General features: G+C 42.7%; 1 protein-coding gene across 1 annotated transcript; it reads right to left on the bottom strand.

Moving 5' to 3' along the window:
• Window positions 1–825: 825 nt before the first annotated feature.
• Window positions 826–13560, bottom strand: T265_04128 (hypothetical protein; the record flags this gene model as incomplete). The annotated part of the gene is made up of 8 exons (XM_009168786.1): window positions 826–1117; window positions 2847–3217; window positions 5555–5590; window positions 5760–6435; window positions 8563–8873; window positions 9457–9771; window positions 11303–11504; window positions 13451–13560. 8 exons carry the CDS (start codon window positions 13558–13560, stop codon window positions 826–828), a joined length of 2313 nt encoding a protein of 770 aa, XP_009167050.1.
• Window positions 13561–18018: the final 4458 nt, after the last annotated feature.

Raw genomic sequence — 18018 nt, 5'->3', positions numbered from 1 at the left:
CGGTAAGGTGAGTGGCGGGAGCATATGAACAAAACAAGTGGAGGTCCAAAGTACATAGGCGGAGTAAGCAAACGAATGAGGGAATTATCATGAAGTCGAGTAGGATTCAACACAAGAACCTCTAATCCTGGACATTTCTCTCGGTTCTGTTCCTCCTCATAGTTCTCAGCGTTTAGAAATACAGGACTTCTGACAAGCCTCAGTAATGAACAGACACGATCTAACTGTGTCTATTCTTTTCACTCCGTATCGGCATGCATTGAACCTCAATGAATATTTGTGCTGCGGACGGCGTCTTGTGATCCTCGGCTTCGTGTACCTATCGAATAGGGATTTCGCACCATCTAGCGGGCTTGTGTGCCAATGGGTTTTGCAATAACACCCGTCTTGCACGTATACGTACCACGTGTCCTCATGAAGGCCGGAATTTCATTTTACTTTGGATGGATAAGGTTGTCTCCAGTTAAAGACCACTCAACTGTGCAGTGGACACCCTATATCCAGTAAACTAGAAAGTGTTACCTGCCAGTGCAATGTGCTCTGAAATAGTTGTCTTTAACTCGATTCACTCTTTATCAGCTCCATGATACTCACTGCTTGCCTGGAACCTAAAAGTCAAAACCAGCCGCGAGGATTAGGCATTTCATATACTCCCGTGACAAACACACGCACTCCCCTAGCCTCCGCACCGCTCAGCAGCTCCAGTCACTGCGACATCAGAGCTGGTTGGATGAGGTTACAGAGCAGGATCCGTTACTTTATGGCAAGAATCGATGTTGTGATGTAAACTAAGGACATGTTGGTGGTGCCAGGATTACAAATACTTCAGCTGTTCATTGAAGTTATCTGCTGGCACCGAGAAGCGACATACGGAACTGGGTTGATTGATATACTACAGCATAATATTGGACTTTGACGCTGATATGAAGAAGCATTCAAAGATACAGTGGTATGCCAAACAAGGCCGACAGGAAACAATCGTTCGGCTGTAGCACCCTCCCGGTGCTTAGCTGCTATACCACCCGAAGGAAGCACGAGGGCTGGGATACTGTCAGGTTGCCCAAGCTTAGACAGGGGAAGTCGAAAGGCAGAGGTTGGGTTCGAACCACGGACCTTCCTGTCAGTAAATTCGCGCTCTAGCCACTTGCGCTATCTCGCCCCCATTACAGCATGCCCATATACGGTCCAGTATTTTTACTGAACCCAGCAAACCGTCTATTCACATTCTAGGCCTGTCGTAGCCATCCGTGAATAGATCTCGAGAGTTGCCGTATGTCGCTTATTAGCTTTGATGACGAAGCCGATTAGGCTAGACTTTGCATCCGGCGTAGTTTCAACGAGGATTCCCAGAAAAATGTATGACTTACGGATAAGTAGAATCTAGGTTTATGATTATTCACATCATTGGTTTAAAACTTACTAATTTAGGCTCAAGCACTTGGGTCTTTCGCGTTACGATGCTTGTGAGCAAGATTTCAGTTATCAGGCAACGTACAGTGTCTGCAAGGCCCTCTGGATGAATAAGACAAATCGGTTCGGACTAAACTGTTTTGGAACCGAAAAGGACACAAGTCTACAACACTATCAGGCTAATGGACAAGGCGGAGACCATTGGAAAGTCAGTTTATGCAAGGGCATTGTTATGAAGAGGCTGTGCCAATAACTAGTCTTTTTTCAATATTTTCTCTGAGTTTTTACAATCGTATTTAAAATGGTCGAAATCCGCACGTCTGTAGCTTTTGGCTGTGTCGCGAATAAAAGAGGAATGTTTGGAACATTGATCAAGTTTCTCGAAATAACATCGTCCGCAGGGTTGATGAAAAACAGGCCACCACCGGTTTGGCCATTCTTAAGGCTCGTCGGATAGGTATAATCCCAGATTTTCCGTCAACTTCATGTTCTGACTGAACGCTAAACTGCACGCAAATGACGGTACATTTGGTTACACGCTGCACTTTTGTTAACAAGAGACCCAAATGAATCTCTCGTGCATGGTATCTTTGAACTGAATATACTGCGTGAAGGCCACCTCAAGTTCAGTTGATACGGTGTGGCAAGTAAATACACTGCGACATGTAGCATATTTTGCTAACTAAAACACTAGACAACCTGTGTGCGGTGCATTCGCTTGCGACATTCGCAAATGAGAGATTCATTTACCACCAGAGTAATCTGCGAATGGACGTTTTTCGCCCATATCTAGCTCTCGTAACAAATGTTACATGTGGAGAGATCATACTCACGCATAAGCAATTTGCAACGAACAAATCTGGGAATATAATAATTGCTGAAAAAGGGTGCAGTATTTATTTAGCTACGGTACTTTGCACCATTGAACCAACGAGGAGGCCATACAAATTCCCGGTTTATCCTGTGGTACAATGGCCACTCCTAGACAGGCCATTTTCTGTGCTCCTCGAGGATAGCCTTTATAGGAACGGGGCTGGCTGCACTGCTGTTAGCATCCTATTCTACCATTTCTACTCTTGTATCTTCCAGTTACTCCATAGCTGGCTACCCCTTGTTTTGAATTATTTGCTGATAAGGGATATCCTGTTAAGAGTTGTTTTTATGTGCCCCACAACTCCCAGACCACAGTTGTTTCAACTTCTACTACACTTGATTGACCCATTTCGTTCGGCAACTGCCTACTGTTACCTAGCTACGTTCCCTCCGCGGACCAATGAGCATCTGTCTTATTCGGAGTAAAATGGATAAACAGTGAAATAGGGGAAAACGCCTTTTTAGTATTGATTTGATTGTAGTGGTAGAAATGCGCAAATATAGATGGGACGGAACGCAACGAAAGCTGCAACGAAACCAGTTGAAGATGATGTCTCCTCTACTCCTCCGGTTCATAGGACAGTGGGTCTTTCCCTGTCAAGGAATCATTCTTTTTTGGTGATTGGTACATTACGGTCGGGTTACCACGCATGTCCGTTGACCCCCGAAGGACAACAGTTGTTGTGGGAGATAGGTTCCTGGCGCATGGAGTCGCTTCATTCGTCACGTGAACGTGATCCCCACGCTTAATGCACGGCGTAGAGGTGGCCAGTGCCTTGAAAGAAAACGTCCGCTTCAGCCCTGCTGCAGTGTCCCTGCATGGTTTCCGATTTCTACTGAGACCACGGGGTTCCGGTGGCGATGTGCGCCCCTCTTTCGGGGCCTGTTCTATTGGAGTTGCGTAGCATGTAGAACTTGGAAGTAACCGGTGTATCTCGGAAGACTGAAATAAAAGTTAGTTTTTCATTACTTGCTTTCTTTGACAGTTTTGGATCATGTAAATCGTTTTACTGGCTATCTGCCGTCTAGTTTCACTTATTTGCATGACTCATCACTGCGTTCCGCGCCTGAACATCGGCCACCCCGCCCAATAGTAATACCCTACTCATGGCTAACTATGCTGGTTTATTCCAGAAGTCTCGAGACCGCCATTTATACTCAGTAATTGAGATTAGCAAGATGCCTTATTGAAACGCTTGGACGGTCGGTAGGCCTGCCACATGAAGGACCAAATTTACTTTCAGAACCAGCAGCTACAATGTGTGGCCACCTACTTTACTGTCTTCCGTCCCGCAACAAATTAGTTTATTCATGTTCTGGACGTTCATGTGACTAATCACATTTGGCTGCTAAACCCCCGGTCATTTTCACTTTCGTGTTTCGAGGCTCGGTGACCATCTTCTTGTTCTGAGGGGTCACAAGTCCAAGGCTGACGAATTTAGTCCTCACCGGTGGTTCATGCCGCTGATATACTCGAAACAGCAACACATTTGAGTGAAGCAACGAATAGCATCAGAATAACCAGCGTAGATGAGAAATGAAACAATCGGTCTTGGGTGCACACCTAAATGAATACCAAATAAACTACATCAGATATACTGGCCCAACTGAATTTGTTGCTCGAACGGAATCTAATCGGTACTTCCTAGTCTCCAGATAACTGCCGTTTGATGTGGACAACGACTTGACAAAGTAGAGAAGAGTACTTCAGATGCAGCATTTGGTTTGATGTAGAAGAAATTCCTTAGTTTAGGTTAAATGCAGATTGGATACGTATTAGGCTGTTATACATAGAATTTGAACAGTGGGCAGACCTCCTTGGCTTAGTAAAAAAATTATGCAATACAAACGCAAATGACCAGAAAATCATAACTTTAATCACGAAAAGAACACAGTTATATATGTGGAGGAATCTCACCCTAAACAGTCCAGTAGGCTCAGCGAGCTATCAGTGCAACTGGATTTAACCTACTGACATGTCGCTTACGAATGGGAAAGATGGGAAAGTCCTCCCTCTGAGTGAAATTTCAACCCAGATGACGATTTTGCAACCGTGAAATGTTTTTCTATTGTCATTCTCTTTCAGGGAAACGCTCCATAGCGGAAAACAGGGACTCCTCTACATGTGATATGGTTTGTACTGGTCGTTGGCTTGTGCGCTGAGCTGGTGTTTATACACAACCCATCGCTATGTACCACTACGCTCCCTAACAGGAACTTATGATGTCACCTCGATCGCTGACAGCTCAGCGAACAAGCCAACGGCCATCTATGCTACCTAAGCTACCAACATTTCCCTCTCCGACGATGAAACATATTCTTTGGGGGAAGCATTGTCATATGCCTCGGAGGTATATTTCGGCGTGGGCGTCCTTTTTCTCATGTTTTTCGTTTGATAAATCATGGACAGCATGTTCTCATTGACCATTCATCTGATTCGATCAGATGTCAAATATAAGCCGTACGCAAACGAATAGAATGATGAGCGTCAAATTGCAAGATCAGACGTTGTATTTCGGCGTGAGCGTCCTTTTTCTCATGTTTTTCGTCTGATGAATCATGGACAGCATGTTCTTATTGACCATCCATCTGATCCGATCAGATATCACCGTACGCAAACGAATAGAATGATGAGTGTCAAATTGCAAGATCAGATTATCGCACCCAATGCCTTAGTGTCGGTGAACCAAGCTGAAGCAGCTGGGACCAAACAATTTCGATGTACGTTTATTAGCTTAAAAATGAACTGAGCTGATTCGACGGTCCGGACGACTTTGATATAAAACTTTGGCTAAGTGTGAAAGCCACACGTGACAATCATGTATGACTTAGTCAAAGCTGTCACCATCGGCTGTTAGCCGTGTGCATGTTATACAGTGGTGCTACCTGTCTACTTTTTGTCCAAGAGGATCTGGGATAGCTGAGTATTGAAGGCTGTTAGATATATTCGATGAATCTAGGAAGTGGTGGGGAGGTCGGGCTGAAAAATTACACACATAAGAAAAAGCAACAACTATCGGACGACTGTCGCTATCCATTGGTATGTCCTGTTCAGCGTTGCTCATCCGCGCAGAAGACAATGACCAGTGCAGCTGATTAACAGCTTTCATTTTTCGCTGCCACCTCATGGCTTGACTATTTGGCTCGTTTCCACTGTTGTCAGTTCATCAAATATACACTAGGTCAGGGAGGTTCAGTGAGGATGAACTATGAGACTGATTTTGAATGTCCTGAGAGTATATTTTGTATCTGTTCGTTTGATGCAGCTGACCAATATGTGCCAAAACTGAAGATGTTCGGAGTAAAGCTGTAGTAAAAAAAAATGGAAAATGAACGGCTTTAATGTCCTGAGAGTATATTTTGTATCTGTTAGTTTGATGCAGCTGTCCAATATGTGCCAAAACTGAAGATGTTCTGATTAAAGCTGGAGTAAAGTAAATGGAAAATGAACGGCTTCAGTAACGAGGAATGCTTACCTGACCAATTCCCTGACTTGAAGTGACTGGCTCATCTCCGCTCGCATCATGCTCTTGTCGACGACAGAGTTTCACTTTGTGAGCATCGTTTTCCTCGCTGAGTTCGCCGGTGTGCATAGGCGTTTTCGATTTACATTCACAACGAGGTCGCCTCTCATATGTAAGAGTAGAAAAGTTTGTCGTCTCTGTGGACGGACATTCCAAACTGCCCAACGTTTTAAACGTTTCGTTTGGGTAAACGGAGGAAAGCTTGGATCGCTGCTGTGCTGAGTTTGGAGGGTTATTTTCCGAACGAATTGGTGAGCAACAGTCAGCCAATCCGGAGTTTTCACTTGTCATCAAGGGACTCCTTGAGATCTCAGGAATCACAGAAGGCATTCTCATGGATCTATTCTCGCAATTCCGTTTCTCCTCCCTTGTTTTGGTGGGAACTGGATTTTTCGTACAGACTGAATATCTGTCACCTCTTTCTCTTATTGGTTCATAAAAACGTGTAGTGAGATCATCTAGCTGAGTTCGACACCAACCGTTTCCTTCTCTGAACTCATCTCGTGGACACGAAGGATCGTAATACCTGTCCTTATTGAAGCGGCAACAACGACAATGTTTCTGAAACATTTCGTACGGAAGTATTTTGGGTTTGCCGGGGGAGTACGAAATCCTCGATCGATCAGATCTGTAAAACGCATGCACCACACAATGTTTTGATGAGAATGGAAGCATAAGCCTGGTATGTAAGCGTATTTTTTATTGTACTTTCTTTGGCTTGGCTTAGCAAAAGCTACGTGAGCCCTATCCGTGTGCAACAGAAAATTCTTGTAGCCGATAGCATGACATCAGTGTTCGACATCGATGCATCACTGACGTACAACCATGATTTATCTGAAAGCCTTATTGTGTAGCCGACTACAATTAAAAATCACAGTCTAAGCTTTCAAAGTATTCAGCGATGGTAAAAAATATCTTTCTTTTATTTTAGTATTTTCCGACATGTACAGGGCGAAATGCCATCAAAATAGGCTCACTTATTTCGAATAAATCATCCCGTCAAACTTTTTGTGTTTAGTTTCCGCTGAAAAGCATTCAACGAAAATTTTGCCGCAAAAATCCGTGGATGCTGCATGATCCCAGTAAAGATACAATCGGTCAACAGTGTAAGTATATATCTGGTTTGCAAACATGATATCCTCAATTTCGGTAAAAAAAAATCGTTCAGCTGTATCACCCTGTCGGTGCCTAACTGCCATGCCACCAGAAGGAAGCACGAGGGCTGAGATACTGCCAGGTTGCCCGAGTTGAGAGGTACAGTTCGGGTTTTAAACCACGGACCTTCCGGTTAGTGAATTCACGCTATAACCAAATGAGCCATCTCGCCTCCAAAAACGCGATTTCGGTAGGTTTTTCATCAGTTTTTTTCCGATATTACAGACTCCAAATTTCCCTCTTTTAATGGGTTGGGCAACATTAGGAAATAGTCGGTCTTGGAATAGGGTACCTCTTAACGGCTTGTTCTATCTTCTTTGTTGGATAGAAGGTATTATTATACGATCCTGTCCACTTGCGAAAATCGCTACCCAGCCTATTTTATGGAGGTTGCGTCGACTCTGCCTACTGAAACCCTTTTATTGTATTCGAACTTTACGCGGATACCAGTTCACTTTATCTCGACCCCCTTGCTTCCTCCTTTTATCACTGGCCCTAACATCCGCATTGGAGACGGTACTTGCATCCACCCACATCTCTGTCACAATTGTTGCTTCTCTTGAACATCGGCACTGCGGTTTTCTAAACGCGTAGAACGGTGCAGCAAATGTGATACGTATTTCCCTTACACAGACTTCTAATGTGGGCGAGTTGGTAGATGCTTCATCTATCAACCTCCTGACTAGGTGGTTACTTACATTCTTGTCATGAGGCGCACCCGCATGGAATTAATAAAAAATACAGACGATCTTTCTTGAAGTGTTCTTTTCCTACAGAGTCGTCCACTTGTTCTTACCCGTCTCTGTGGAGGCTTATGTTTCTTCGTTCAGGTTGGAATGTCGACAGGCCACATCCAGACTGCAAGCTCAACGGAGCTATTAATCCGCCTGTCCTTTTTCCGGGCGCAGTCAGTAGATGAATATCGACCACATGTCACTCGTGGGCGCCATTTGATTTACTGGACACAAAAGGATCACTCCTGGCTCTGTGTGAATATATGTGACCTAGGATTTAACGGCGATTACCGCAATACATCCAGTGGTATTCAAAGCAGAGGGGCTTTTTCAAATCGCCTGAATATCTTTCGCATTATGATTTATCTTGATTATTCTTCATGGGAAAATCGGGCGAAAGACGAAGCAGTCAGAGTTTGAGCTGCACATGCTCTGAGCGTTTGCAGCGGGTGGTTGTGACAATTTCATCTTACTGACACGTCCAACCGAGAAACTCTTGCAGGAGCAAAACTTGAATCGATTGCTTACCAGCCCTGGCGTGGACTAACCTGAACATTCGCGGAAAGATAGGTGCATGAGTGTTAACTAGGAGACTGGTGTGATGGGAAATTGGTATGTCTGTGTTGAAATGTAGCTACTAGTATGTTGAACCATCCGGTTTAGAAAATTACTAATCCTATACACCATAACATATGTTTTGGACTAGTTTTCGACTACTTAAGACAATTTTTGTTACCATATCGAAAAACAGTTAGCAGTGCTTCAGTTGACAAGCCTACTGACACTACAGATTTTACGAGTTGGTCCTAGTTACAGATTCTATAAAGGCCGGGCAGTGCACGAGATGGGGAGGTTACTCGCCTTACCTAAAATCGTTGTCCCGGTCCGATGAATACCTCTGCTCCAACCAACTCCCACGTGGTGAGGCTCGACTGTATTGAGGTAGGATAGGTTCTCCTCTGGAATAATGGTCTTCACGATACCGAGGGCAAGGTTGCTCATTCCATGTATGAGGCCTGGCCTGGTTGCTGTTTTCTTGGCGCTGGTCTGGTGGTCTTCTGTATGCTTCTCCGTACCACTGTAAATCATTCGGTGCCCATTCGTGTGATGCGGCTGGGCGATGGAAATCCCAGTCACGGTGTAAAACGCCAGGCTGCAGAGAATTGTAACCTGGTGACTAAAACCAATGAGCGTTGATAAACGGTACGTCACAGCTCAAACTGCACAAATGGTTCAACACAAAATAGTCTAAATCATCAGACTGTGGAATTCTGTTCATCTGCTTGTCCACCAAAAGTTATGAAAACCAGAGTGTTTAATTTTTTTCGTCCTAATGAACTTTCCACATATTTTCTCATCCTTAGATAGATCTTCTCAGAAAAGGCTGACCCAATTAAAGCGTTTACAGCGCCCTTGCATACCAGCGACTCCTTCGGGGATAATTTATTCGAAAGAGAACCCGAAAAGCTTCTTTCATATATACCATGCTTAGGTAGACCAGCGGAAACAGACCGGTATGTGTTCATCAGATATCAGTATTACTGCCAGTAGTATCAATATTTAAAATATCCACACATCTCCACCGTCAGACTCCGTTCCATAAGAAGTTTACAAACAAGATGTGGAAAAATGAGGCCCTTGGGCTATTATACCAAACGCCTTCGCCTATCTCTCTCTCATGTTTTAGATGGAATATGATAGCAAATACAAATAACTGCGGTGTACATGCACCATATTTGGACACGAATACCTAGACTTACTTCCAGATATTGTGAAGCTGGGTGGACATAATTCACCGAGGTTAGTGATCCCATAGAATGCACCACATCACCACCGGTGTTCTTCCACTTTGTATGGCTTACAGGTGGCTGTTGGGTCATAGTTGGCACTGAGAGATTCCGTCGCCGTTCACATGCTGGTTGGGAAGACCACCAAGTGTTGTTGAGTGGTCTTCGTGGTAGGTGTGATTCGATTTCCCATTTCTTTTCAGGATGTATCAGATGGTGTGGGACGTAAGGATTTGGCGCGAATAGATCGGGAGATGTGGGTGGATCCTCAGTTGGTAGCTGATCATTCTACGAAAGTAGCATAAACAACACAAGTCGAAACATCGCCAGATGTAGCGCAGTCCGTGTTTCCGTTGGATATGAGAAACAGATAAACTTTAGATAACTAATATGTGTATAACCTTTGAAAGACTCACTATCAGGGTTTACGCTAACCGCCATTTGAAATCCCGATATTTCTAGTTCATCGTGTTACTATGAAACTATCATCCCCACCTTCACTGAAGTGGTGTTTGTAGGTGTACCTATCTTTTGAACACAGAACTAGTTGAAGCAGTCTCTGAGTAAGAGCTGCAGCTGACCTACCAGTTTCCACTAAGAAAGTCATGTATTTTGCCTTCTGTGGACTGTTGTTTGTATGCGCCCAACTGCCTCTAAGTTGACTATTTTACGCTCTGGCTTGACTAAAATAAGTGGAGCATTTTCATTCCGATACCCGTGAGATCTTCCTATTCCACTCAAAACTTGCCTCCATAATCTGTCCACTCTGGGGGCAAACTGCTTCAGTGGGGAAAATCCTGGGACGCTCTCAAATTTGTGTGGGTGATTTGTGATGACAACGAACACCGGGGTTGACAAGGTAGCTCTAGTTCGGGTGGAGTATGCTTCAACTGTTTTGCGTAATAATAACAGCCTCACAGCGTTTTCTGGACACCCATTTGTCCATTCAACATTGCAGTTGTTTTGTATATATGTGGCCATGCTTTGAGGAGGTAACATCATTGCACCAGTGAATGGGTGTTTTTGCTTCGATATGTACATATTTCTGTTACTTAGTAATATATTTTCTGTTCATCGTGAATGGTTGGTTTCACCTAATTGTTTCATTCAATTTGTTTCATTCAATTCTTTATTGCTGTATAATGTGCCCAAGTTTGGTTGATAACGCCAATCAGAAAGAGTTTCTAATCTAGACGAGTTAATTTCAAGAACTGATGAGTTCACCGGGTAAATAAGTCAACTTTGCAGCACAGATGTCCATCATTCCAAGATATTTATACAAGAATGCTTTGAATTCTTGCGATTCTAATCGCTTTCTGGGAACTTAATCAACAAGAACAGCAACATCAGACTGACACTGATACTTCACTGTTTATTTATTTAATTATACTCAAAGTCCCAAAGTGAGAAAGAGAGGAAAGAACCAACGAGGGCAAGATATGGTGCTAGCCTCCCGCAGACACTCTGAGATGCTTACACCCCAAAATACCCAGTCAGACAAACTAAAAAGAGACTCAGGGCATGGCTGTCACCGATATTGCAATGACTCCATCCAGGCACAACGGGAGTGCAAGGAGGCCCCATCGTGGATAGTGATTCACACTAATAGCAAACTCCTCGTAAACTTTCTCACCTCCTTCTGCCTGTTCACACGTTGGCCACTTCGCAGTTTTCACCATTTTGAAAGAGACTTGAAGAATAATTCTCGTTTTAGCAGATGGTTTAGAAACCTATTACATAAAGATATGCAGAGCCGTTTGGGAACTTTGGTAAGAGGGAACAATAACCATATAGGTAAACTCGGCTTCCCACAACACACCTCCATGCTGTCTTCCCAGTATCGAACCAGATCTGGTGATATTGGCGGTTGGCTGATTTGCTCACCAAATAATTTTGTGTTCTGATGAAATTTGCTTGGGTCGAACTCAGTATCCAGTTCCTCATTTGATGGTGCTGAACGAGAAGGTGAGTCTGCATCAACATCTGGTCTGGAGTATGACGGTGACCGGGTGTGGAGGCCTCTGCGAATAGTTAAAAACGTCTTTGTCAGTCTCACCTGATTTCATTGACATCAGATACTGTAATCAAGGTATTATTACCTAAGCCAGTAGGGATGCAAAACGTGACAAAATAGATCACAATATTCAGTGCCGGTAATTCGTGACAAAATGGGAAAATTATAAGTAAATGGACTTACTCAGTTGATGGGTACACTCAAAAAATTCACTAACTCTCTAGCATCAAAGGACCTAAAAAAATGTTATCCCACCAGATGACAGTATTTCATAGCCTCGAACAATGCAATTAACAACAAATAATTCCCCAACTAAGGCCCAGGAGCCTTTGAACTCTGAGAGCTCCTGGTTTATTAGTTGAAACAGCCGAACGTTAAGACCACAAAGTATAATCGTTCACTTTGTAGGCTCATTGGGGGACATCCAGCTTCCTTGTCAAATATCTCAAACTGTTGAGGGTCCAGGGATCTAAACAGTCACACTTTTCTGAGTTGTGAAACTCAAAACACTTAATGTGTTTTCATCCTAATCTATGCTCGTGCAAAATCTATCGCAGGATCACTCCAGAACGATGGACTGGCGTGCCCTTATTACCTACCACGACTGCATGTATCGGTTTCTGGTCTGAGGACTTAGTCCTAACTTGTTCCACATTTGGATGGTTTTAAAGTTCGGCAACAGGAAGGAATCCGCTGCACCATGTACAAATAGTTGTTCGGTCGCGTTGCTGTTTACTCCAACAAGGCACCAAGCTGTTTCTGAAGTAACAAATGTAGTGTCTTCTGTGTTGACTTCTAGGCTAACTGAGTACATTAATCATATAGGTTTGAAATCCTGCAAGAAAAACGGGGAGTACCCCAAATCCATCACGGCAGATGGAGTTTATACGCCAAACAATACCAATTCATGTGCTGCAGACAGTTTGAATTGAACGTTCAATAAAAAACAGCCTGCATGAGGATTGCGCTTCGTGCTTTAGCTGAGGGTCATCGGGTCAATCTTAAAGGTATGCACAACTCGAAAAGGAATGCTGATAAACAATCGCGGCAATTTGATGCTAATTATGAGGCTATCTGTGTACCATATTCTCTGACCCAACCTGCTTCACCACAAAAATCGGGTTAGTCTCGTGACTAGGCAATATGATCTCTAATTCAGGAGGAGCTATCCGCTCACCACTGGCCGCAAACGCACACACACACACACAAGGTAAATTTGTTCCCACCATTGACAACCGGTACTCATACACCGGCCAGCATTTTCTTGCTGCTTTGCTGAGGTTCACAGATCTCCGAAGCCACAGAAAATAGCGAAAAAGTAGCTTTTTCGAATGACAACTCGCTTTGAAATTGTTGGCATTTTTACTACCGGAAATGTTTCTGTTTGTAAACACTCAGAAGGTGAAAAGTTCTTCCAACTAATTGCCACGCAAAACAATGATCAGAAAATAAAAAAACTGATGTTGTCCTTTCAGATACACTTTATGGTAATCTGACAGTAATTCGCGTTTAATATCGGAAGATACAATTATGTCCTTAAGACAAGTGGAATGATCCCATGAATCTAGACTACCTATTTGACTAAACAAAGTGACGGTACGCAAATCATCGCCGGGAAGGAACGATTAGCTTTGATCACTACGGACACCACATATCTGTCCCCTTGAGTTTCGAGTCCTCACACATGGAAAGTAGCGGTGATTCTTTTGAAAGACAGTGCAGTAGCAAACTTCGTCCTAATGAAGGCATGCTCAACTGTTTTTCGGTGGGTCGCTCTCATTGATCATTGCGGTGACATTTTACCTTAACTGTCTGCAGCGCGTGAGTATTTTTCTAGCCCAATCGCAAACCTTACTGTAGGGAGAAGATCACAGTGAGTCCAGCCGAGGAGTTATTCTTTTTGGGGCTGTATTACATAAAGTACTGCTCGCCACAACAATCATCTTGACTCACCGTTCTCTGGCTGCTTGTAAGAATTCGCCAATTATCTTCTCCACTTTTGATTTCTGTGATCCAAATCGACTGGCTTGAATCCTTAGGATGCGGAGGGAAAATGAGTGCATTTTATTTATTGGGAAACGGTTAAATTACTAAGTTTGAATGCAGTACAGCAGTACAGTACTATCGTTGTCAAAGTAGCAACCTTGAGCAATGACTAAACCTCTTGAAATGATCTATTTAGAAGGTTAGCCGAATGAATAACCCATAATCTCCTATGTGGCTTTTCTCTCTATTCAAAAATCAGTCGTGTTCTCTTCTTTTTGCATAAGAACAACCTGATACCGCCGTATTTTTTTGATTTTATCTGTTGAATAACTTCCTTATGTCCAATAAAGCCACCAATATAATATTGCAGGAATGTACCCCTCTATAGCGCCCCTCCGATATCAGCCATTCCTCTTAAGCGAATTCTGGTAGTCGATTCTACCCAATTACGGGCGTGATAGTAAAATCAAGTGGCAAAACTTAGATTAGACTTTACAAAACGCGTTTTCTTTCATCTAAACTTACGTACACATTTTGAATAGCATATGATCATTCACTTTACCCATCGACAACTACTATATAATTTCGGCGGCCGTAGCGTTTATATCTTCGTTGTTAATCCTTTACCATGTGTAGTCACGACCCACATTGGCCGATTGGGAAAAGAATAGGATTTCTTTTTATTAAACGAGAAACGAGGGCGGTTTTGTGTTGAGTGACCGGATTGGGGAATGCGTTGGCTCATCTGAAATGGAGTAAGAACGGATTTGTTATTAATGAAAATGAATAATAATCACTGACTGGCTGTGGGTCTCTGGTTTGGAAACTCTGAACACCTACTTCTTCAATGTTAAGATTCTCAAACTGTTGTAATGTGGTTGTCAAGCTTNTGGTTTGGAAACTCTGAACACCTACTTCTTCAATGTTAAGATTCTCAAACTGTTGTAATGTGGTTTGTCAAGCTTGAATGCCATTTAGTGGCTTCCTTTGGACACATCTCACCCCAGTGCATATGCCAAAAATAATTCACAGTTGGTTGATGCTAAATGAATGTCTAAACCCATTGGTTCGGATTCACATTGCACAATTTTATGCTGATTTTCTCCAAATACTAATCTTTCCGTTTATTTTAGCTGGGAGGTTTTTGGTGTGCATCTTTGTTCAAAGCATTATCGACTTTTTTCACCGTTGTTCATAAGTTTGATGTCATCGATATTTCCCAGTGGTCCCAGAAAGGCTATCTCAGAAATCCGTAGGTGCGTAACCATCCAAACCAATTTAACTTGGTCCATTTTCCTGCTACATCAGGGTAGTTTTCCGGTTGGCAACAAATAAGCTGGTTGTTGTTCCGCGTACACTGCTATCTGATTTATCCACTGATTGATCAGATATTTCAGCTTGTAGTTCGTAAGTGATGATTAAGTTCTGGAATTTTAATCGAGAATCAACCCTGTGGGTAAGATCATTTTATTCTGGATAATAGCCCAGAGGTCCTCTCTGGCTGTCTCTACATTGCTGGGACTCGTCAGCTCTGACCAGTTCACTAGTTTCCAACCGACATGTTTATGCGTAGAGTTTGACGATCCCACACATTTAAACACATGATGACCTTCGGCAATGTTGTTGTTAGATGCACCAACTCTTCCCAAAGCTCAGCAGCTTCTTTCATCACCTGGGGTAACACTGCATTTCAGTGGTCTATCTATGATAGGTCCAAACGAAGTGAACAGACTTGAGCGTGCAGCCTCAATGATGAGCTAATAAACCCTAAACGAAAGACTGGAAGTTGCCTGTGCTACACTCTCTATCCTTGATTTTACCAATGTGATAACAAATGTTCACCTCGTTCAGGGCGATTTTAGATGTTTACTACGTGAGTGAGCAAAATTAGTCCAGGTGGTCTGGTGGTGAGCCTTGAGGGTCTCAGTTCGTTCCAGTTTTATTAGAACAGCAGGAAAACACAGTAACTCAAATTTCGTCCCTTCTGGTGTTGTCAGAATATTCTTTTCTGAAGCACCGAAAAACAGTTACCGCTGGTTCCATACAACATACTAATGAAAACCCGATTTGTTATCCCTCAAAGTGAAGGAGCACTTGCATTCCAAGGTAATTTTACAGACCTCCTAAACAGAACAAAAGTATAGCATGCCAAAAAAGATTGTCTTGAAAGGATAATTTTGTTGCTTCAGTGACTAAGCAGTTTCCACCGCTTCTGGTTTGTGGCACCTTCATTTAATTGCAAGGTAGATGTATCACTGTGATTATACCCATCGTGAATCAGAATAATCACACTCAACATGAAAATACACCATCAAAATGTGGTAGGGACGAATTCGAACCCCATAAACTATCGTCTATTGCCCGATCATTACGCTTAATATTTCTCCAAAAGTGGTATCACATACATTTTGGGCGTATGAACGATGCCGAATATCTTCGATTAACTTGTCGACAGCGAGCACAGCCCTCTGAGAACACCGATCGTCATACACGTTTCCAAACTGGCTCCACTGGAGACTGGGCAATTTCGAACAAGGATCCGATTCTTTGCCTAACGGAGAGTGCGGATTCCGTGAGCGTTGAGCCCAACCCTGCAGAGGCGGCCTGTAACAAAAAGAACAACAGCCAGAATCATCAAAAATTTGACACCTTATGTCTAGCAACCTTGATAAAGTGCCGTCTACATCAGTGGACTAGAATATATCAGTGGATGGTATCCTGGATATGATTTGGAATTCCAGGTCCACACCCCACTTGGATACATCATACCGGGCTATAACTCTACGTCTTAAAATGATGTACACCTACTAACTGGATGCATTCTGCCCTTACCAAGATGGTCATAACTGTATAGCTTGTATTCTGGTGAATCTGTCATTAACATAAACATCGATAGTAAAACCAGATAAAAAAGTTGGTGCTTCGCCGACAAATCTTACAATCAGCCAGATTGTTTTGGCGTGTAACAATTAGGCATCTAGTAAGGTATTTTCAAAGGTAACTAAATATTGTCGGGTAAACTCTGCAGGAAAAGAAGGTAATGAATCCCAAATTACATATCAAGAGATTGAGTGTGAGTGCTTGCCAAATCTCTGTTTGAATAAAATTAATGGACAGTGTCGAGGAGAGATCTCACTTGGCTGATTGCACGTTAGCTAAAGGCCCTTATTTACAAGGTATCTTCCAACAGTAGTCCAAAACACGGTATTTGGGATCACCAAAAGTTTCTTTTTGACCGACTGTGAATTTTGCTTATGAACAGATGAGTCTCACAGGTGGAAAAATTAGATTTCCTACGTTTGCACTCAAGGTCCAAGTGGGTGTTGTCCAAAGTCGAAGTCGCTTACCTTAAAATGCTTTCATCGGTACGTATATTGATTTTCTACTTTGATGGTATACTTCAGAGCCGTTTAGCCTGTGAGGACGATAAATTCTTAAGTACATCCAAAAAATCCAAACAATCGCACCTTTATTCTTTTCTCCACAATGATGCTTTCAATGAAATCGTGGTTGTAAGGCAGCGAAGTATCGATGTTGAACACTGATGTCATGTTGTAGATGATGATGACATCCAAGAAGATTAGGTAGAACAATCCCACCTATGCAATCATACACCTGAGACTTTTCAAAACAGAATATTAAACATCAACGTTGAATGAAATGCTCAGGCTAGTGTCAGTAAATGTGTATCTTAGAGCCCTTTACCAGGCAAATCTGAAACAAATATTTCGGCACATTGAGCTCTTCTTTCAGAACTGAAACGGATGAAGAACCATTCTCCTCACCAGTCTCAAAAACTGTGTAAAATATGTTGTTCCTCATTCTGTTTGGGGACAATCAGACTTCTGTATCTGAGCTACGTGATTCGTTTTCATCCACTTGGTTGCTTCAATCGCTTGACGTTTTTGATATTTCTTAGATATTGCTTGGGGTGGCTGACAACTTTTATCTTCATGAATTTTGAAAAGCTTTTTAATTTCAGGTGGCTTAGTGCGCATATTGGCCCCAAATGAGGACCATCCTGAGACCTCGATATGGGAAAATTCCTATGTAATTCGTTGTTCTGTATTTTGACGATAACAAAGGAATCAGTTCGTTTATACGCACCCATTATATTAACTTCCTGACCAGTCATTCGATCTAGCTGTATCTCCCTGAAAATGAATATTATCTGTTTGCACAAAAACGCTTGTATGCTTTCAAAGCGTGCAAACTGTAGCCTCGTTCCTGTGACCTCCTTTCCTCTCTATACCCATTTTTATTCTGGCCCTGGATGTCTACTGTTTGTCATAAGACTTCATCATCGTCATCATAATCACCATGGGCAGTATCAAATTAGTAACTTTTGCTGTCGGATAACGTGACAAAAAAACAAGGCTTTAATAAAATGTACCAGAACCAGGAAAATACGTTTGCTACAATCAATCCTAAGAGCAAAAACTGGGAAGAATGGTATTTAGAGCATTCTGTTGACGTCTGGGATGAGACGCCAGCAGGAGATTTTACGCGGCCACTGTTACTGAACTCATAGTGAA

Source organism: Opisthorchis viverrini, assembly GCF_000715545.1.
Source record: "Opisthorchis viverrini unplaced genomic scaffold opera_v5_65, whole genome shotgun sequence".
In the NCBI taxonomy this organism is placed as follows: Eukaryota; Metazoa; Platyhelminthes; class Trematoda; order Opisthorchiida; family Opisthorchiidae; genus Opisthorchis; species Opisthorchis viverrini.
Note: the sequence above shows the minus strand (reverse complement) of the source record. Positions and strands in the feature narration are given on the sequence as shown.